Genomic DNA, 22779 nt, shown 5'->3' with positions numbered 1-22779 from the left:
TGCAGCCCGCCTCCAGTGGTGTCGCGACAGGCGTGAATGGAGGGACGAATGGAGACGTGTCATCTTCAGCGATGAGAGTCGCTTCTGCCTTGGTGCCAATGATGGTCGTATGCGTGTTTGGCGCCGTGCAGGTGAGCGCCACAATCAGGACTGCATACGACCGAGGCACACAGGGCCAACACCCGGCATCATGGTGTGGGGAGCGATCTCCTACACTGGCCGTACACCACTGGTGATTGTCGAGGGGACACTGAATAGTGCACGGTACATCCAAACCGTCATCGAACCCATCGTTCTATCATTCCTAGACCGGCAAGGGAACTTGCTGTTCCAACAGGACAATGCACGTCCGCATGTATCCCGTGCCACCCAACGTGCTCTAGAAGGTGTAAGTCAACTACCCTGGCCAGCAAGATCTCTGGATCTGTCCCCCATTGAGCATGTTTGGGACTGGATGAAGCGTCGTCTCACGCGGTCTGCACGTCCAGCACGAACGCTGGTCCAACTGAGGCGCCAGGTGGAAATGGCATGGCAAGCCGTTCCACAGGACTACATCCAGCATCTCTACGATCGTCTCCATGGGAGAATAGCAGCCTGCATTGTTGCGAAAGGTGGATATACACTGTACTAGTGCCGACATTGTGCATGCTCTGTTGCCTGTGTCTATGTGCCTGTGGTTCTGTCAGTGTGATCATGTGATGTATCTGACCCCAGGAATGTGTCAATAAAGTTTCCCCTTCCTGGGACAATGAATTCACGGTGTTCTTATTTCAATTTCCAGGAGTGTACAAATGAAACTACACAATTTCAGAGACTTTACTGTTCTCATGAAGATATGATTTCATGCTTATAGAGAAGTAACGAGTGAAAATTTGTACCTAGGCCAGGAATCAAACCCAGGTCTCCTGCTTGCTAGGTATGTGCATCACTGAGCCACCTTGGCACAGCAGTTAGCACAACTGCATGTATTACCCTGGAATGTCTCCTTCCTCAATCCAAATTCTCACTGCAGCCCTAGTCTGCTTTAAATTCCCCCTTACATACAAGCATTTTGCATAATTTCATTTCCAGAAGTAACTGCACCTGGATTTCAGGCCGGGTCCCTCATTTGCGTTCAATGCTGAGGTTCTATTCCAGAACATGGAGAGTCTTGGCAATTCTGTTCGAGTGTAAGGGCGTATTTAAGTAGACTAGGGCTGCAGTGAGAATCTGGATTGAGGAGGGAGGCATGCCAGGATAATCTGTGGCTAATCCACCTGCCCTGTAAGCAGGAGACCCAGGTTTGATACCTGACCTTGGTTCAAATTTTCACTCGCTGTTTCAGTCTGGGTGTATAAAAACTGTGCATGAAAAGAAAAGCAGAGCTTCATAAATTGCAAATGTTAAGTCTCTCACACTGATCTAAAGCATAATAAGGTTTTTATGGGCAGAGTGATAAGATGTGCAAGTCGAAGATTTTAAAAATAGCAGCAAGGGTTTTGTCTTGGAGCCTATCATAAACCTTCAGGAATTAGATACCACGAATGTATTTGCATGAACCAATTATCACCTTGTCTGTGTAGCTGTCAAATCCATGAATGCATTGCAAATTTTCAGTCTGTCCTCGGGATGCTTATATTTTATTTTTGTAGAGGCAAATAGTGATTTCCAGCAGCTGCTATGTGAGTGTAGATTAATTTTTGTGTGTGTGTGTGTGTGTGTGTGTGTGTGTGTGTGTGTGTTTCACAAAATAATCATTTTGGTCTTCTTCTAATTTCACAAATTGAGCAAGAATGAGACTGTTTAAATCCAACTGGTCACTAAAGTTCATTTGAATATGCAAAGCACACACATATGATCAACAAATAGAGTTTCCCTAACTAAATTTCTTTAAGGTTGCTGCCTTTAACAACACACCGTTTATTATTTTCAGTTTGACCAACACACCATCTACTGCTACTACATTTATTAGTTAGTTCCACTTTTGTTGTTGTTAACATGACTCTCTTTCTTATGTGGCACATATGTACTTCAAAATAATTTTTCATCAGAAATTTTTTGTTCATCCAGTAAGCAATTAAATTTTTATGTCATTGCTGTCTTCTTTCAACATCTCTCTTTTAATAAATGTACAACACTACCTTTGGAATGATAAACTCTTACCAACAATGATAATGTTTGCTTGTGCACCTCTCCCAGATGTCCACCTAGTGCTGAAATGGCAGCATGCAAGGGGCAATGCTGCAAAGTGTTCTCCCTCTTTCTCTCTCTGTGCAGAATGTGCACTAAGTCATCACATTACTTGTACACCACTCAAGTACACAAATAATACACTTTATCATCAGTTTGAGAAACCTCGCCATTTCAGAAATACTTTGTACTTGTTTGAAGCTGTTTAACATGGATGATCATCATCAGACAGAGTTAAATGACATGAGTTGACAGAAACCACTAGAGAGAGATGTATAAGAAAATGTGTGCATATGTAGAAAAGTTTAAAAAGAAGCATAATAGAAAATATATACTGGCAACTGCAAAGAAGTTTAATTGTGCAATGAATATAGCTTATATATTGGTAAGATTTTGTTAAAAAAATCTCCCATCATATCAGTATTCTTTAATATAAAAGTAAATGTTTGAAAAATTTAAGGAGTGCAGAGATCATGGTCTGATTGTCCATGATCGGCCAAAGAATGCAGTTTTAAATGCACTGAATCAAAAACTTTTGTATATAGATTTAAAAGAGAAAACCACATAAACTCCCAAAAGATTAGTTTGTACAAAAGGGAACGAAGGACAAAAAAGACATTAAGTGGTCTGCAGCAGCATTTGTACACACCTTAATCACAGGTGACAGGTATAGTGGAAACAGTATTTTCAATACAGACCAATCATGATTTGAATATAAAACGGCAAGTAGGCAAACTTTATAGAATGTAAGAGAAAAGCATATGTATGCTGTGGTGAAATCTATATTATCTGTAACGTATTCTCAGACTGTCTGACTTCATATGCCATCTGCTGAATTTTTTGGTAAGAAGCTGTACATTTGTTTTCAAGAACAAAAAGGACAATTCAGGCCAAAGGTGAGACATGGGAAACTCCTCTTAACATGGTTGTTGATGTTAGCACCCGTAGTAAACTTAAGTGGAATCTATTCTCAGTTGATTACAAAATGTTTGAATTCCAGATTCAAAAGGCAACTCCTTTCTTTTGCTTGATTCTTGGACTAGCAGTCCATGGAGCTACATTTTAAGAACCTGAAATTCAGAAATCCTTAAACTGAAAATGCATTCACAATACATCCAGCCATTTGAAGTCTACTTTTTCAGGCAACATAAACTTGTTGTTCACAGGCATGAATACAGCATTAGAAATTGAGATGTTGCAAGTTACACATGACCTAGTATTAACCCCTTAACATAACGATGCTTTTTTTTTCAAATTATGTTCCAAAAAATAATATATTTTTTACTGATGAAAAACTTTCTACAATTAATGACATTACATATAGACACATAAAAGTAGCTTTTAATGCCCAAAATAATGAGTTACAAAATTCTTAAGATCAACACTAGTAAAATTGCGAGATACTCATGCACCGGACTTTGAAAATATCCTGAAACTTGAAGACTTTTGTAGTTTATGTGTAGCTGTGAAGTTTAACCACGTATTTCACAATGGTTTCCTGTGAACATAAGTCTTGAAGCAGCTGGCTGAAGCGCAGTTGATGTATTTATCTCACGTCACTGGCAAGCACTTGTCACTCAACTGATGAACTGTCATCACTTCCAGTCTCTAATGAAGTAACATTACTTTCTTCTTCACTTTCTGAGCCACTAAATTCGATGACAAACTCAGGATCACTATAGCCATGCTTTTTTTAAAGCACTGCCTAAACAGCAACACATGAGAGAGGCTGAAAACACGTTTTGTTGACAAGTATCCAAAGCTGCACATAGTAAAGATGATATTTAGTGGCAACCACCTCAACTAAAACACAACAGCCCCACTACAAATGTAGTACCAGGAGCTCTCTACTGGCTGAACTCTTTAAATTTCAGTGCTGAAACAAATATAAGCAAGGCTTCATTTTTTCGAAGATCTGTTCAGCCTGAGTATACTCGAGATTTTAAGTTTCTGTCAAAATAATAAAAATGAGATAAGTTGGGGTTTTATGTTAAGGGTTAATAACTTCATTCAGTTATTTACCGCCAAGTGTCTTTACCAGTTTTCAAGGACGTGGTCCTTTATGCCTGGAAGACCAGTGGATATGCGACAGAGAAAACTGATTTGAATTCCAATAGCATACTTAAATCAGTGTTACATGTACCAAATAGTGATTGTTGTATCAAACATTGTGAATACTGTGCTGTTATTAATTGTCTGTACTGTTCTCAGAAGTTCTGCCTTGAACATTTTGTAATCAGACCTCATTATCACATATGAACACCATCATATGATGGAGCAAAATACACCATTTATGTTCATATTAATGTATGTTTGTATGTATGTATGTATGAATGTAGGTAGGTAGGTACATATGCATGTTACAGGATGAAAACAAATGTATCCGTTAGTGTTTACACAGTGTACTGTGTATTGCAGAGTTTATTTTCGGATTGGACTAACACTGCCACTTGCCTGCAAAACGGATATCTGGTCTATGAATGCATGGCCTTACTGATTGAAAACTAGGCACTTCCGTAACAGGATATCAACACCACTGCATTCACTGACTCAAACTGAGCTTGATACGTTAGTTTTTCCCAAACAAGACTTATACAGTTGAAGCATATCTATCTTGAAAGATTATCATGAATTGCATGGAGAAATCAAGCAACAGGACAAGCTGGCTTTAGAACAAACAACTTGAAAGTTGTGAACAAAACTAGCAATGAAAATTATTACTGTGTTGCCCGACTAAAAAAAAAAAAAAAAAAAATTTTCATAAAATGTATCCCAATAGTCCTCCAGAAGCTGAATAATTATTCAGTTTGTTCAAATACTCAGGAAAATATGGTGGAAGATCAAGAATTTATAGAGAATTAAGCAAGGGTGTAATGGGTTTCAGAAACTATTGTTAGTAGTTTCAGAGAAAGTTATCAAGTCTTTATATTGGGAAAAACAAGAAGAAATATCGGTTAATGCACCACACCTGAACCACCTTTTTTTGCTGATGACACATTTTCATTTTCCTCATGTTTTTAACAATTAATGGAAGAAGTTAACAAAGCAAACAGGACAGGTGGCAGTAGCTTTCAAATGCCTTTGGAAGTTGTGACCCCCATTGTAATAATAGCCTTTACACAGGTGCAGTTGGTTCTCCACATAATTGGAGAAGTATCATACCAGTCCTTAACCCCAGCACTGGCTGGGTGAAGGGGGTATTCAACTTTTACTTTCCAAAATAAAAATTTACTCGAGAACTAATTTGGACGCATAATTCACCACACACACTGAAGAAAAATAGAGAACATAAAGTATTTGCAGATCTTATTGTAGTAAACAACTTAAAATGAATGTGTGTGTACCTAAAGGATGTCAAACAATATGAAAAATAAAGATGGGATACTGCCCTTCATTTCCTTTGACATGGTATACTAAGAATAATAATCATTCTGCGTAAGATGCTGTAGTAATTTCATATCATGTGCCAATTTTTAAAAGCATAAATTATACAGGATGGGGCAGATGAAAATGGCTTGGAGAACAGACTTCTAAGGTACAAAGAGAAATAAACACAGTACTAACCTGACTACAGCAGGTGTTGAAAGCGACCACCATTCATCTCTTGGCACTTTTGGGCCCAGGTCGGCAAGTTGCTGGAGGAGGATCATTGCTGCTAGAATTGCTGCAATCTCATTCAAAATGTTGTGTTGCACTTCTTGAAGACTATGAGGGTCATTCCGATATGCCTTAGACTCGAGAGCTCCCCAAACACAGTAATCACACACTGTCAGATCTGGTGACCTGGGTGGCCACAACAAGACTGACCTCTGCTAACAACTCTGCCAGGTATTAACATTATGTAAATGTGCTCTAATGTTTGGTTGGGTGTGTGGGCAGCTGCTCCATCCTCTTGGTAGTAACTGTAGGTATTTTCCTCCTCCATTAATGCATACATTCAGATCCAGTCTTAGCCACTCATCCAGGCCACTTTTATTTGTCCCACGTTGTAGTATTCCATATAAACATTGCAGATCTTGTAATATATCTCTAGTGGTTTTTAAAATAATAGAGAACTTTTAGAATTTGAAAAAGGCCTAACATTTATTGCAATAGCTGCATTTTTTACAGTTGTATTTTTCTTAATAATAAATGGTAACATTTTTTAAAATTATTACCAGCAGCAGGAAATTAAATTTGTAGCATGTATGTAATATTTTCAGTTTTTTATTAGAAAAAAATTCTATATTTTCTTTCATTCATTTGGTTTCTTTATTGTACATGAATGTCATCTGCTGAAAGAAAATGTATTCTGCTTCAGTTAAAAAAATCCATTATCTGTGCAGCTTATGAAAGAAACCCCTGAGATAAACATAGCAAATAGCCACTTCACATTTTGTTTTGTTAGTTTCTGTAATAAGAGGTGCCCATTACAGGGCTTATATTTAAAATGTAACAGGCTTACATCATGAAATACTGTTACAATACATAATGTGTAGAAAATAAAACTCTGAGGAGATAATGTGTCAACTGCATAGTCAAGGCAGAATATCCATAAAAACAAATGTGAATGTCGTAAAACACACTCCCTTTATTATAACTGTCTGTGGGTTGCAATGATGCAATGCAATCAGATGTTCAACAACAAATAGACCTATCAGCATGAGAGTTTGAAACAGTTCTCATATTGCCAAGCATTTTAATTAACAGAGATGTGATCAACGAAAAAAAGAGAAAAAAGCACACTTAATTCGTGCTGAGGTATCTGTCATGTTACATCATCTGACAAAGCAAAATTAATTGAATTAAACTTCCACTATCACACTGCACCATTTCAAAAGAAAAAAAAATCAGGTTGACTTCAAAAATATGTAATTTGATCCAAATAACATTCACACATACAGATCTTGATCTTCTGAGATGCTAGTATAAAAGTGACAGGAAGGGTTTAAATTGGTGTGCTACAGCTAACCATACTTTCAGAAAAATAAATCCCTGATTTACATCAACTGGCTGTGCCTGTTATTGCATTCTGAGTTTGATACATTTGTTATTCCTCCATTACAACTAATGGATTAAAATGCACTGATTGCTGTGAAGTACACTGTCCAGAAAAAATTGAGTTTTGTAATTTACATTTTCAATGCCTGTAACAACAATGGCTAACAAAATAATTGTAACATTCAATGGTTCCTTTCTGTAGAACTGCAAATGAAGGATCAAATATGGCCTGAATGGTTCAAAGACATAACAATTCTGTTTCTTAGTTGACTATTTGAATCATAATTTTGATGAACTAATTGCCAGAATCTACCTAATCCTTAAAAAAATACAGTAATACAACACTGTTATCTCAATTCCTTCCCCATATACAGAAAACTGTGGTAACATATGATTCAAGGAGTGTAATGGTTTTTAATTTGCAAAATTTGCATAGTCATCTTAGTCATTTTTGTGAGCTCACATATACCTGGTGCCTCCCTCCTCATCCACATACTATCTCCTGACACATTTTCAAGATATGTCTCCTTTGCAACAAGAATGAGGGCTACAAAATGAAAACAAATCCCACAATCAGTTATATATTAAATTTTCAACTGTGGGGGTAACCAGGAGGGATTCTATTTACAGTTATACAGAAAGCACCTGATACAGGCAAATCTACAATTTTTTTCAAATTTCTCTTTGCTGAAAGAAATTACACTGCAGTGATATTACTCTTCAAAATAAAGTTACAAACAAAATTATCCAACATGGATATATATAGAGAGAGAACAAATCCTATTTAAAATCGAGAACATACATTCCCTTAACATCTGATGGATGTATTTAGAAACAAAAATAAATTCTCTCTCTCTCTCTCTCTCTCTCTCTCTCTCTCTCTCTCTCTCTCTCTCTCTCTCTCCTCCACCTCCTCCTTCTCCTCCTCTATCCTTCAAGTTAATCAAACCTGCTGCCAGTCATTGGCACATTATTTTGACTAGGCACCTTCCAGTCATCTTCAGGTGAGCCAGTGAAGACTTAAGATGATTTCCCCCATCCCACAATTAATTACCATGGTATGTGTATTCCACATATGCATTAAGATAGTAATGGGAAACTGATCACACTACCCTGCAGGCAGCACCCAGTGGTGGGTCAGCCAGTAACGTAGTGCGGTCAATCTCCCACTGCTATCTTAGACATGTGTGGAATATATACAGCATGATAATAATAAACTGTGATATGGGGAAAATCATCTTGAGTGTTCGATGGCTCATCTGAAGATGACTGGCAGGTGCCCAGTGGAATTATCATGGACTGTAATTAACAACAGCCAGCAGCGAACCCAAAACTTCTTTGAATATTCACTCCACCAAGAAAATTCACCCAAGTTCATCAGAGTTCTCATTTAAACTCCTCTCTCCTTGACAGCTAAAGTTACAAAAGTGCATGTTTTACTACGCATGTGTGCTTTCTTTCCTTGTGGTATACATAAGCAAGCACTCATGTAGATACATTTGTGACCAGTAAATGGGGCGAAAATTTACAGGCATTGATAATATAAGAGCCATACCTTAAGGCTCATTTTTGCCACAGTTCCTTAAAAATTAAACAAAGGAATGTACACAGGAAATAACATCTCTACAGCTAGAGAGCCTTGGAAGTCAGTCACTTAATTAACACAGATTGATGGCATGTAAAAGATTTTTCTGTTGTAGTAAAAATACTGTCAACTATTGGAGAACAATATTATGTTCATTATTAACACACTAACCCCTGCTTATTTAAATAGGACGAAATCATTCGTACTATTATCCTTTAAGCTTTCATGTACTGTAATACAAGAAATTTAACATTCACAACTTTATTTTATTCTAATTCTTTCTGTGACATTCATTCAAACATACATGTGCAATGGCATCACAAGCATGCACACACATGAACATGCACACGCACGCACGCGCGAGCACGCCCACACACACACACACACACACACACACACACACACACACACACACACACACACACTCTTTTTGTTAAAGAGAAAAATAATTTAAGTTCAGATACTTTGAAATTAAAACTAAAATAGCTGTCATTGGCAATCATCTTTGTAGATGATTTCAAGAATACTGTTTTCATACTTTGTTCATCCCTGTTGATGTCCATTTCAGTTTCAATGACAAATAATGTAACAATCTGAAACTCCAAATAAAACAAGGGAGTAGGAAAATTATTTCAGTATTACATTATGAAGAAATTTTTTATAACATTAATAAATAACTTCATAAACTGTAGCCTTTTTGTCACCCGAACCAGTCACTATGTATTTATCATCAGCTGATATGTCACAGCTCAGCACCGATGATGATTCTTTTGACTGCAAAAAGAAGGAAAGATTTCATCAGGTTCTTGCATAATGTAAGTGGGAAAATAAAAAAGAAAAAAAAAGAAAAATGTATAAATGCAAAACAGATAGTCCACAGTAGTGTAAGACCCTGTGGCTGCTAGGGTATGTGACAGGAATTAAACCTACCAAGTATTTATGTGACTCTCTACAATTTTTGTGTTAAACAATATCAAGTAATGTAAAATTCAGGATGGACAATATTATGGAAAATATTGACTACTACTCACTATATAACACAGATGTTGAGTTGCAGACAGGCACAACAAAAAGACTGTCAAACAAGTAAGAAAAGGCCTTCTTACATGCGTGCGAGTGCCAGCCCACACACACACACACACACACACACACACACACACGTGCGTGCACATGAGCATGTGAACATAACTGAAGAAGCAATCTGAGTAGTGGGGGTAAGGAGGGGAGGGAGAGGGAGAGAAGGGTAGGGGTGGGGGACAGTAAAGTGCTGCTTGTGGGAGCATACAGGGACGTGGTGTGGAGAGGGTATCACAGTTAGTTGCAATTTGGATGTTAGACGGAGGGCAAGAAAAGGGGAGGGGAGTGGAAAAGGATTGAAGTAAAAAGACTGTGGGTTCGTTGGTGGAATAAGGGCTGTGTAGTGCTGGAATTGGAAGACAGAAGTGGACAGATAGGCACTGGAGAATGACTAACAAAGGTTGAGGCCAGGTGGGTTACGGAAAAGTAAGACATATCGCAGGAAGAGTTCCCACCTGCGCAATTCAGAAAATTTAGTGTTGGTAGGAAGGATCCAGATAACACAGGCTTTGAAGCGGTCATTGAAATGAAGAATGTTGTGTTGGGCAGTGTGCTCAGCAACTGGGTGGTTCAGCTGTTTCTTGGCCACAGTTTGTCACCGGCCATTCATGCGGACAGACAGATTCTTGACAGTCACACAGCACATTGGTTGCAGCTTAACTTATAGTTCACATAACTGGTTTCACAGCCCTGCCTTTGATGGGATATGTGATGGTGGGAGGAAGTATGGGACAAGTCTTGCACCTAGGTCTATTACAGGGATATGAGCCATGAGGCAAGGAGTTGGGTGCAAGGGTTGTGTAGAGACAGACAATGATATTGTGTCAGTTCAGTAGGCAGCAGGATACCACTGTGGGTGGGGTGGGAAGAACAGTGGGTAGGACATTCCTCATTTCTGGGCACAATGAGAGGTAGTTGAAACCCTCGTAGAGAACCTTACTCAGTTGCTCCAGACCTTGGTGGTACTGAGTCATGAGGCAAATGCTCAACTGTGGCTGGATGGTAAGACTTTGGGTGGTGGGTGATGACTGGAGAGACAAGTCATGGGATATCTGTTTCTGTACAAGGCTGGGAGGGTAATTATGGTCTGTGAAGGACTCAGTGAGGCCCTTGGTATATTTCAAGAGAGACTGCTCCTCATTACAGATGCGACGGCCACAGGTGGCTAAGCTGCATGGAAGGGTCTTCTTGGTATGGAATGGGTAGAAACTGTTGAAGTGGAGGTATTGCTGGTGGTTGGAGGTTTGATATGGACGGAGTACTGATGTAGCAAACTTTGAGGTGGAGGTCAACATCAAGGAAGGTGGATTGTTAGGTTGGGGAAGACCAGGTGAAGGAAATGGAGGAGAAGATGTTGAGGTCCTGGAGGAATGTGGATAGTGTGTCATCATCCTCAGTCCAGATCACACAAATGTTGTCAATGAATCTGAACCAGATAATGAGTTTGGGATTCTGGGTGGTGAGAAGGGGTTCCTCTAGATGGCCCATGAAAAGGGTGGCATAGGATGGTGCCATGCGGGTACCCATTGCCAAGCCCTGAATTTGTTTGTAGGTGATGCTGTCAAAGGAGAAGCAATTGTGGGTGAGGACATATCTGGTCATGGTGACCAGGATGGAGGTTGTAGGTTTGGAATCCATTGAGCCTTTGGAAAGGTAGTGTTTAATGTCCACAAGGCCAGGGGCATTAGGGATGTTAATGTAAGGGGAGATGGGATCAATAGTGAGGAGAAGGGCACCATGTGGTAAAGGAACAGGACTGTGGAGAGTCGGTGAGGAAACTGTTGGTATCTTTTATATAGGGTGGAAGGTTGTGGGTAATAGGCTGGAGGTGTCTATGAGAATGGAGATTCTCTCAGTGGGACACAGTAACTGGCCAGAATGGCGTGTCCTGAGTGTTGGATTTATGGACTGTAGGAAGCATTTAGAAGGTGGAAGTGCAGGGAGTGATAAGTTTGAGGAGAGAGACAGACTCTGGGGTGCTGCTGGTTTTCTGGAATGGAGTCACTGTGGTATGGTTTGCAGGTAGACAAATGTGATAGCTGTCAGAGCCCTTCTGCCAGGTGATCCTTGCAGTTCAAAACAACAATGGAGGAGCCTTTGTCAGCAGGTTAGATAATAAGGTCGGGATCAGTTTTTAGGTGGTGGTTTGTGGTTCTTTCTGCAGATGTACTTGTTTGACAGTCTTTTTGTTGTGCATATCTGTGACTCAATGTCTCCTCTGTAAGGTGAGTAGTAATCTATTCTTTCCACAATATTGTCATTATTCCATTCTGAATTTTCTATTGTTTCATTTTGCCTAATGGATTTTCTTCCATCCTGTAACCCAGAGCTGTTTTCCTTTGTTACTATTTTCTAATGCATTACTATACACCGTCTGTCCTTCTTTCTCTTCTTTCCTGTGTTTTACGCGTCGCCTTCCTGCACTGCATGCTCTTACTTATGAGTCACACTGTACCAACTGTCTCATCCGCGCACAACACAAGGCTACAAGGGTGCACTGATTGCCAGTGCAGCATCTCGTGTCCCACATTTCTACTGCCGATATCATTAATCCTAGACCTTCAAATAGGTCATTCCCCCTGTGTCACTCCCGTATATTTTCATGTGTTATTTTCTGTACCTTCCTGTGCCACACAAACTTGTAACTCATGCTACCAACCCTTCCTCACCCCCCACTCCTTCACCTCTCATATATCAGTTCTCACAAACTAACCTCATCTATCTGGTCACATCTGCTGTCCCTCTTTTCAGACATATCTGGCCACAGACCTGCAAGCAACATCACACTCTATTTTTTTCTTTGATTTCATTGTGTTATCACTCCAATTTCAGTGGATATTCGCCTTTCACTATTGGCCTGGTTCCTTAGGTTTCATCTAGTTTCTGCATACTTCATCCATTCCGTTATTTTAACGATTTTTCCCACATATTTTGGTGTACTTTTGTGAATTTTTTTCACATGTATTTTTATGTTATTTATGTATTTTTATGCATTTTTAGCCTCCACCATGGGTCCTTGCTCCTTCCATCTGCACCAATACAGAAACACCTCCTTATCCCTAGCCAGAACCCTGTCCAACACACTGTTCCAGTGTTGTTGCCTGGGCCATGGAATCCCCTGTAAACGGCCTTGCCCTCGAATTACCCATCTCCAGCTGCCATCCTTCTTTCCACAATGACCTCCGCCTGTACAGATTCTGCCAATTCTTAACCCTCACCAACATAGTCCTGCAAAACCATATCAATCAGGCCCAAACCACCTTGCAATACCTTCTCTCCATCTGCAAAATTCTCCTGCTATGCACTCCCATATTCCTGGATCGGTATTGCATATTGAATCTCGTGCCCTCCAGGAACCAGAGCAACATGCACAATGCCCTCTCAAAAAACTCTCCACCCTCATTACTTCCTACTCCTGCCTTGGACTACCACAATCCATCACCTCTGCAACAACTTCCTACATTTACCCCACCCTCAAAAACTCCCTCCCACCACCATATAGAGTTCAGAACCTAAACAGTCCCAAAACACAGTCATGAAGCTTTCTTCCAAAAGTCTTAGCGTCACAGAAGTATCAGTCCTTTCCAAAGGCCTCACCTTTTGCCCCGCTCCCAAATTCAATCATGCTAGACTTGGTAAAGACCTTCTCTTCTTCTCCTGACTCCTACAGTGGAAACACTTTTTCGCCAACATCCCAACCAAAGACCAATATCAAACCCTGCCTGACTCAGTTCACTCCTCCATCCAACTTTGTGCCATCCCCACTGCCCCCCAAATCACCTCCTGTTAACTTTCCACAATTTCTTAACCTTAACCTTGCCTCACTATCATTCTCACAACCCTCAACATGCAAAATACACTAGCATCTGCAGAGAGAACCACAACGCACCACCTAAAAACTGATCCTCATCCTGACCTACTGACAAAGGTTCCATCACAGTTGTATCGAACTGCACGGATTATCTGGCAGAAGGATCCGCCAGCTGTCAGATTCATCCCTCCTCACCCCTACCACTCCCCTGCACTGCTACCTTCTACATGCTTCACTAAGTCCATAAAACCAACCAGCCAGGATGCTCCATTGTGGCTGGTTTTGTGCCCCCACTGAGAGAACCTCCACTCTCATAGACCAACATCTTTAGCCTACTACCCACAACCTACCATCCTATATAAAAGATACCAACCATTTCCTCCACCGACTTCCCACAGTTCCTGTTCCTTTAACAAAAGGTGCCCTGCTTGTCACTACTAATGCCACCTCCCTTTACACTAACATCCCTAATGCCCATAGCCTTGTTGCAATTGAACACTACCATTCCCAACGCCCAGCAGATTCCATACCTACAACTTCCTACCTGGTCACCATGACCAACTCTATCCTCACCCACAATTACTTCTCCTTTGAAGACATCACCCACAAACAAATCCAGAGCATCGCAATGGGTATCCGCATGGCACCATCCGATCCGAAGGGCCATCTAGAGGAATCCTTCCTTGCCACCCATAATCCCAAACTCCTCACCTGGTTCAGTCACTGATGACATGTTAGTGATCTGGATCGAGGATCAGGACGCCCCATCCACATTCCTATAGCACATCAACACCTTCTTCCCCATTTGCTTCACCTGGGCCTTCTCAATCCAACAAGCCATCTTCCATGATGTCGACTTCCAACTCAAAGATTGCTACATCAGTAGCTCAATCCATATCAGACCTACCAACCACCAGCAATACCTCCACTTCAACAGCTGCTACACATGCTATACCAAAAAGTCCCTTCCATGTAGTCTAGCTACCTGTGGCCATCACTTCTGTAGTGGCGAACAGTCCCTCTTGAAATATGCAAATGGTCTCACTGAGGCCTTCACAGACCAAAATTATGCTCCCAACCTTGTGTGTTATCTCTCTGGTCAACTTCCACCTCCTAAAGTCCCACCATCCAGCTGCAGAGGAGTTTTACCATTATTACTCAGTACCACCCAGGACTGGAGCAATTGAATCACATCCTCCTCCAGGGTTTCAACTACCTCATTGTGGCCTGTAATGAGGAATTTCCTACCCACTATCCTTCCCATTGCACCCACATTGGTATTCTGCTGCCCACCAGACCTTACAATATTCTCCTACCTTACAATATTCTCCTCCATCCCTACACAACCTCTACTCCCAAGCCCTTGCTTCATGTAACAGACCTAGAAACAAGACTGTCCCATACATCCTCCCACAATCACCTACTACAAGCACCTGTGAAACTAGTCATGTGATCCACAAGCTACGCTGCAATCACTGTGCTGTGATCTATGTGAGTATGACAGCCAATAAGTTGTCTGTTCGCATAAATGGCCACCAACAAACTGTGGCCAAGAAACAGCTGGACCACCCAGTTGCTGAGTACATTGCCCAATGCAAAGTTCTTCATTCTATAGACTGCCTCACAGCCTGTGCAATCTGGATCCTTCCTATCAACAACAGCTTTTCTGAATTGTCCAGGTGAGAACTCTTCCTGCAAGATATCCTACGTCTCGTAACCCTCCCGACCACAACCTTCATTAAGTCATACATTAAATGTATTTGCAGTTGTAGATATGGATAACCATATAATGAGCTGTATAATGGAATGATGACAATGAAAACTTGTGCCGGACTGGATTTCCCACTTACTGCGATCAGCCACCTTACCATTTGCCTACGCGAGCATGATTCACAGCCAGACCCAAACTTCCATTCTCTGAACTCGTACATCCATTACATATATTCCCATACAGGGATGACAATTTACTTTGAAGCTGCTTGCACTGTGTCTGTGGATAAGTATGACATTGAAGTGCCTGTATCATTCCATTACACAGCTGGTGGTTATCGATATTCGCATGTGCAAATATATTTAATGTATTTCGCAACAGCTATAATCACTGCAGCGCCCATTCCAATGCATCCACAGTCTTTTTTATTTCTCTCCTTTTCTGTCCCCCTTCTCTCCCCCTGTCTGCACCTACCAGCCGTACCCTCTCCCAACCATGGCTCTGTATGCTCCCACAAGCACCACTTTACTTTACTGTCACCCACCCCAATCCTGTTATCCATTCCCCTCTCTGCCCCAGCCTCCTCCTTTCTGCCACCACAATGATTTCTTCTTCCCCCATAAACAGCTGCTCACAATCTGGTCTCGGCAGCCAAGACAGTGGTCGTGTGTGTGTGTGTGTGTGTGTGTGTGTGTGTGTGTGTGTGTGTGTGTGTGTTTGTCTATCTACTTTCGAAAAAGGTCTTTCTGGCCTAAAGCTTACTTGTTTGACACTCTTTTTGTTGTACCCATCTGCAACTCAGCACCTCCGCTATGTGATGAGTAGCAGTCTATCCTTTCCATAATATTGTCATTAACTTTGTATATGTTTCTCATGTAATTCTGAAGATGAAAGTACTGTTCTACACCTTAAATTTCAAATGAAACCTAAAATTTACAATTCATTATTAAATAACCTAAACTGAATAAAGAAATGATGAATACACTTGTGAAAGATTCTAATATTATTGACTTACAATTGAAATAATATTGCTATCGACTAAACCATCTTAATCACTTTAAGTCTATTATACAAAATTAACACTGTGGTGCATATATAATTATACTAAAATAAATGATAAATTATAATTTAGTTAACAATATGAGGTAAATCTAATATGTATCTATTTACCTATATTTATCTAAAGTAACTATTTATCTAAAGTAACTATTTATCTAAACAATGGGATTCTTCCAGAATATTGTTCAAGTGCATGTGATCTCAGTGATGTTTTGAATGAAGTGTTTTGAATGAACAACAAGCATTCTATGCATTTAGTCAGTGGTAGTTTTGTCTTTATTGTCATGTTAGGATTTTATTTTCTAAAATAAGCAACTATAAAGTCTCTTAACATGCATAGCAGAGTGATGAGTTAGGTTGCAAAAGATTTAACTCTTAAGATCTAGCTAGAGAATTTGAGCAAAATGAATTAATACAATATTTTCAGTTTCTGCTGGTTTCAGGTGCTTAAATATCCGTACTCTGTCAGTGAAGTTCACTGTCACGACCTTTGATTATTGTGACTGCAATGTGCTTCTTGGCGATACCAGTTAGAATACAATGCTGGCAACCAGTTGCTACACCTATCCATTTTAACATGTGCAAACTATGTCTAGCCCTACCTCACAATACATGTGCCCCTTGCTGTATGAATGGGATATTAAGGGTATGTATAATTGTGGATATGCCATCCTGCAAATAAACAATTTCAGCATTTCATTATTCTTACACAGAAGTAGCAGCACTTGTTGCTTCTGCCTGTTAATCTATAACTTGACTCGTTCCACATTCTTTAAGGCTGTCTTTCATGATTGAATTTATTGAACTTTTTGAGTTAATGAATCTCTCTCTATTGTGTGCAACATCTATGTATTTACAGAATTTTGTATGTAGTAGATGTTCAGAATGATCAATTATTTTTACATGCCCCTTGAAAGCTGAATTTTCAAGAGAGGCCTGAGGATGCTCCCAGTTAATTAAGTCCACCAATGACAAACAAAATGGAATAAATAGAAGCTTCTTACTTGGTTCTTCAGCAACCTGTGTTTACACCACAGTTACGATACAGTTTGCAAATTGTAAAAACCGCTTTGAGAACTTTTTTATGTGGCTTAAAGTCTGGGCAACTATAAGGCATCAGATAAGGCCTTTACGTAGTACATTTAAGTTTTCCAGACTGTATACTTTTATTCCAAGCAATGGTGACTTTCATGCAGAGAGAGGTCTGACTGGGCTTTCCATGTAATTCACTGCTGGGGCTTCCTCTACATTTTCTAGCTGAGGAACAGTCTTCCATCTGACCAAATACTTAATAATCATTCAAGTCCCTGGTTTCATTACATTAAGAGGCAACATACTAGAGAAGGTTTCACTACTTCAGATCCTGTATGCAATGTGCTGGTATCACAAATGATGATACTTGAACCAGGATCAATGCAGCATCAATGCAATGGCATAAAAGTAACAGGCTATCTATGCAACAGCAAAATTCTACTCCAACTTAGTGCCCAAGTACTTAAAACTGTGCTTGAACTTGCACTGTATCTGCTACAATGTGTTGGTCAATAACAAATCTCACTGAGCAATCCATCAGTGTCATCTAATAACATGTGACTGTCTGACTGCGTAAGTAACACCACTATCAGATTGTGGGCAAACATGAAACCAATCACTGAGAAAACAGGTCACAGAGCAGCATAAGGAACAGTGATGAAGTTTGCATATCAGCTCAATGTGGACGGATGAAGACCACAATGAAGATCAGAGAGATGATGGATATATACACTCAGTGATATTACAGACTGAACTCTATGGCCATGGGATAATGCTAGGAGGAGGTTACTGGTATCCAAGTTGGCAATGATGCTGGAATAACTTAACTTCAGGCTTTTCCCAAAGGATATGTTGTTCCATGGAATAATATGTTGGTTTGAATCACCTGTACAAGACCATCCAAGACACTGGATATGATTTGTAACCAAACAATTTAAATGTGGGCTAAATGTAATGGATCACCCTTCATTTGCACTCGAGCTATTACGTGTTTCGCAAACAGCATGAACAAATCTGCCACAATTATGGAATATTCTGATGAGAAAATTGGTATTTTTAAACTATTTGTATGTAACGAAACTTCCTGGCAGATTAAAACTGTGTGCCCGACCGAGACTCGAACTCGGGACCTTTGCCTTTCGCGGGCAAGTGCTCTACCATCTGAGCTACCGAAGCACGACTCACGCCCGGCACTCACAGCTTTACTTGTATGTAGCTTGAATAGTTCATGGGTGTACCACCAGTTCACAGTGTCCAACAGGCACAATAATTCAATGGTCAGATATGTTGCCATCGTTGGGTGCGCTGACAAACTAAGTTCCTGAGGACGTGCGGCCACTAATATCGCCTGCCCCCATGAGCCACTCCCTTCACAGTCCCTGCCTGCTGTTGAGCATCAGCAGTCACAGAGATGCTAACATCGGTGTCTGTAATAGCATCAATGTAAGTTCACAGTCCGCCATTATCTCCTGATCATTTTGTCTGCTGAGAGTCTTCTTTATTAAACTCAGTGCTGGTTCCCCAGCCTTGCTAAGATTATAGCTGCAATCTCTGTTGATGATATTGTCCCTGGTGCAAAGTTCTATGACCTTTCTAACAATGCTGCCCAGTATCTGGAAGTTGGTGCCAAGATCCTGGTACATTTGTACTTCATCATGTGATTCTTGGACAAATAGTGGTCTGTAACTGCTGATTTGGTGGGATACATCAATCGGTGTGCCTCTGGTGGTCTCACCAACAATCTTTGATGGCGTGCACTGTGTGTCCAATATATGTCTTCCTGCACTGACATGGAATCTCATATAAGCCGGCCTTCTGCAAACCAACATGACCTTTGATGCTTTCCAATAATGCTCATGTTTTATTGGGAAGGCAAAAGACAGTATACACTTGGCAAAATAGGCATCCAATTTTTCCTGATCAGTATACAGTATAAAGGCAGTGGCTGGCTCTTTCTCCGTGGCTTCTTCTGCCTCCACAGGTTGTACTATTGTGGTGGGCTGGAGAGCTTGCCTAATCTGCCATTCTGAATACCTCTTTTCTCAGAATACAGTTCTAAGGTGTTCCAGCTTCTGAGGCAGACACTCTGTATCTGAAATGGTGCACGCCCTGTGTATTGGTGCATTTAGTACCCCATTCCTCTGTGTTGGGTGGTGGCAACTGCCTGCACACAAACACAGGTCCGTGTGCATTTTCTTCTGATACAGACTGTGGTGCAGGGTGCCATCAGCTCCTTTGTTGACTATGATGTCCAGGAATCTTCCCTCTGCTTCAGTCTCCATAGTGAATTTGGTGTTGCGATGTACAGAGTTCAAATGTGTAAAGAAATCAAGGAGTTTGTCCCTTCCATGGAACCAGATGATGAAATGTGTTATCCACATAACAGGAAAAAAACGTGTTTTCATTTGGGTGATGCCAGGGCTTCCTCCTTGAAGTTCTCCATATACAAATTAGTGACCACAGCTGAGAGTGGGTTGTCCATTGCGACTCCTACCACCTCCTCATAGTATTCTCCATTAAACAAAAAATGCGTGGGGGCCAGGACATACATGGGAAGGTCGGTGGTCTTCTCGTCAAATTTCTGGCCAATAGGTTCTACTGACTCTCATAGAGGTACCCTGGTGATTAATGAAATGACATCAAAGCTCACCATAATATCTAAGTCTTTCACCCTGAAGTTGCTGAGGCTTTTTACAAAGTCCACAGAATTGCAGATATGATGAGTGCATTTGCCCAAATAAGGGCTTAGCATTTCCATCACGTATTTTTCCAGCAAATATTTAGGTGGCCTAATATTGCTGACATTGAGGTGCAATGATCCATTTGTATGTACATCATAGGGAAAACACCACAGTCACTGAGGATTTCATATCTGGATGAGAATTCATTGAACTTTAATTTGCTGCCAAGAATATTCACAACAGTAAGAGCATCCTTTATTGTTGATACAGACAACTTCCAAAAAGACATTATTCTTAATTTTGACAACTGAAATTGTTTTCTTTACAAACTCAACGGCACTGTCCATCGATCTGAGACTCCTACCTTGTAGGATTTATAGTGGAGATAAAAAACATCAAAAATAAAGGAGTGTTTGTTCAGCATGTGTGAGAGCATCCCTGAAACTTTTATCAAACTCTGGAGGCAAACACTAAAAGCGGGCATTGTCCATGATGCAGAATTTTATTCTAAAATTTTGAGAGTCCATGTTCGAAGAAGGGTAAGGCAACATATCACTTCCTCCCACATACGTATCACAAAATGACTATGCCATGAGAGTCAGAGGAATCAGAGCTCATACAGACGCTTACCAATAGTTGTTCATCCAGCACATCATTCACAAAATTAAATGATGCTGTATCAGATGTACCCTCAAACATGCATTGGAAGATGGTTTGTGAGGTATAGATGTATATATGGGATCTTTTTTTTTAACATCTGGCACAAGTCAGAACACAAAAAAAAAAGAAGTACAAAGTGAACGCTTAAAAAATCTAAGATGGATAACTTGAAAATGATAGAGGGATGCATGTATTATCAACTTTCACCAATTACAAACGAATATCCACTGGTAATAAGCAATTCAAACCAAAGAAATATTTGAGAGATTGTATTCCAATTTTTCTACTTAAACTAAACACGCACAATACAATCACTTTAAAAAATTTTAAATTCAACTGTTGAGCTAAAAATTATGACCGCCTGCTTAAGAGCATGTTGTTCCATCTTTGGAATGCAATATGAGGTGTGACTATAAAATAATGGGATTATTGCTGTAAATATTTTACTTCAGAACTGTACATATTTAGTTATTGTCACCCTTAATATATTACCCTCATCTATCCCTACAATGCTCCATACGAATTTTCCACTGATGGAAACAATGCTGGAAGTCTTCCTTTGTGAGATCCTTGATGACACATGCCCCTTCAGTGGACTGAAATCTTGTCCCTTTTAATGTTGATTTGGCCTTGGGGAAAACATAAAAATCATGGTGCATGGTCAAACACTAGGATGCTGTACTTCACTAGAGACCTCTAAACAGACAATGCAGTATGAACTAGTGCACTGTCTTGACGCACACTTGTTCTTTCACAACTTGGATCCTTTTTTTTTTTTTTTTTTTTTTTTTTTTTTTCTTACTTTCCCGCAGAGTTGAGCAAGAACCTCAAGGTGGTAATGTCAATTAATAGTCTGACCTCCAAGAATCCAGTGAAGATATACAGTTCCATGAATATCAGAAAAAAAAAACAATCATCATTGCTTTGAGTCTCGACGTGCTCATTCAAGCTATTCGCTCTTGGTGCATGGATCTGGATCACTTGTGAAAAACCAATATTCATCACATGTTATCACTCTTCCCAAGAAATTACGATCATTTTCAATGGTATGCAATGTGTCAGTACAAACATTTTCACGAGCTTCTTTTTGTTTGATAGTGAGAATTTTCAGCACTGTTTTGCGCTTACACTTTTCTAAATTGGTTAGGTAAAATTTGTCTTATGCATTCTTTGTCAGCTCCTACGGTTTCAGAAATCGACTGAATACTCAATCGGCAGTCAGACTGAATCATACTACCCACTTTTTCAATATTTTCATTTGGTTTTTATGTTGATGGGCATCCTGGGAGGGAGTTATCTTCCGCGTCTTCTTGGCTATCTTGGAGATGCTTCAACCACTTAAAAACTCACATATGTGATGAACAGTCTTCAGCATACACTTCTTTTAATAAAAGATAGGTTTCAGCAGCAGTTTTTCCAAGTTTCATGTGAAACTTCACAACAACTTGTTGCTTTATTATTACATTCACCATTTTTGCTGCAAAACAAAACAATAGCTCTCACACAAATGAAGGCCATGGCCACACTGATTTGTCTATAGATGACAGAGATGCTGCGTTCGGCTGAGAAGGCTACTTAAAAACTCACATATGTGATGAACAGTCTTCAGCATACACTTCTTTTAATAAAAGATAGGTTTCAGCAGCAGTTTTTCCAAGTTTCATGTGAAACTTCACAACAACTTGTTGCTTTATTATTACATTCACCATTTTTGCTGCAAAACAAAACAATAGCTCTCACACAAATGAAGGCCATGGCCACACTGATTTGTCTATAGATGACAGAGATGCTGCGTTCGGCTGAGAAGGCTCCACGCTTCACTGCTATTGATTGTTCATCTTTGGTGAATGGGTACTTAATTTGTGACAGCATCAGTCCCATTAATTTATAGCCACAACCCTTACAGCAGCAGATCCGCATGGCACAGATTTGACATGTCCCTGGTAGGTTTCTGGATGTATGTGGCACGAAATGTCTAAGCACAGGTCCTGTAAATTGCAGTCCGGGGGTTGGG

General features: G+C 40.1%; 1 protein-coding gene across 1 annotated transcript in view; it reads right to left on the bottom strand.

Moving 5' to 3' along the window:
- Nucleotides 1–7003: 7003 nt before the first annotated feature.
- Nucleotides 7004–22779, bottom strand: part of LOC124621802 (protein groucho) — a 696988-nt gene continuing 681212 nt past the window's right edge. Inside the window, exon 18 of the mRNA XM_047147238.1 lies at nt 7004–9508. Within this exon, the coding sequence (XP_047003194.1) occupies nt 9401–9508 (108 nt within the window). The 3' untranslated portion in view covers nt 7004–9400. The remainder of the gene's footprint in view (nt 9509–22779) is intronic.

This window comes from Schistocerca americana, chromosome 7 (genome assembly GCF_021461395.2).
Source record: "Schistocerca americana isolate TAMUIC-IGC-003095 chromosome 7, iqSchAmer2.1, whole genome shotgun sequence".
Classification (NCBI taxonomy): Eukaryota; Metazoa; Arthropoda; class Insecta; order Orthoptera; family Acrididae; genus Schistocerca; species Schistocerca americana.
This window is presented reverse-complemented; position numbering and strand designations above follow the sequence as displayed.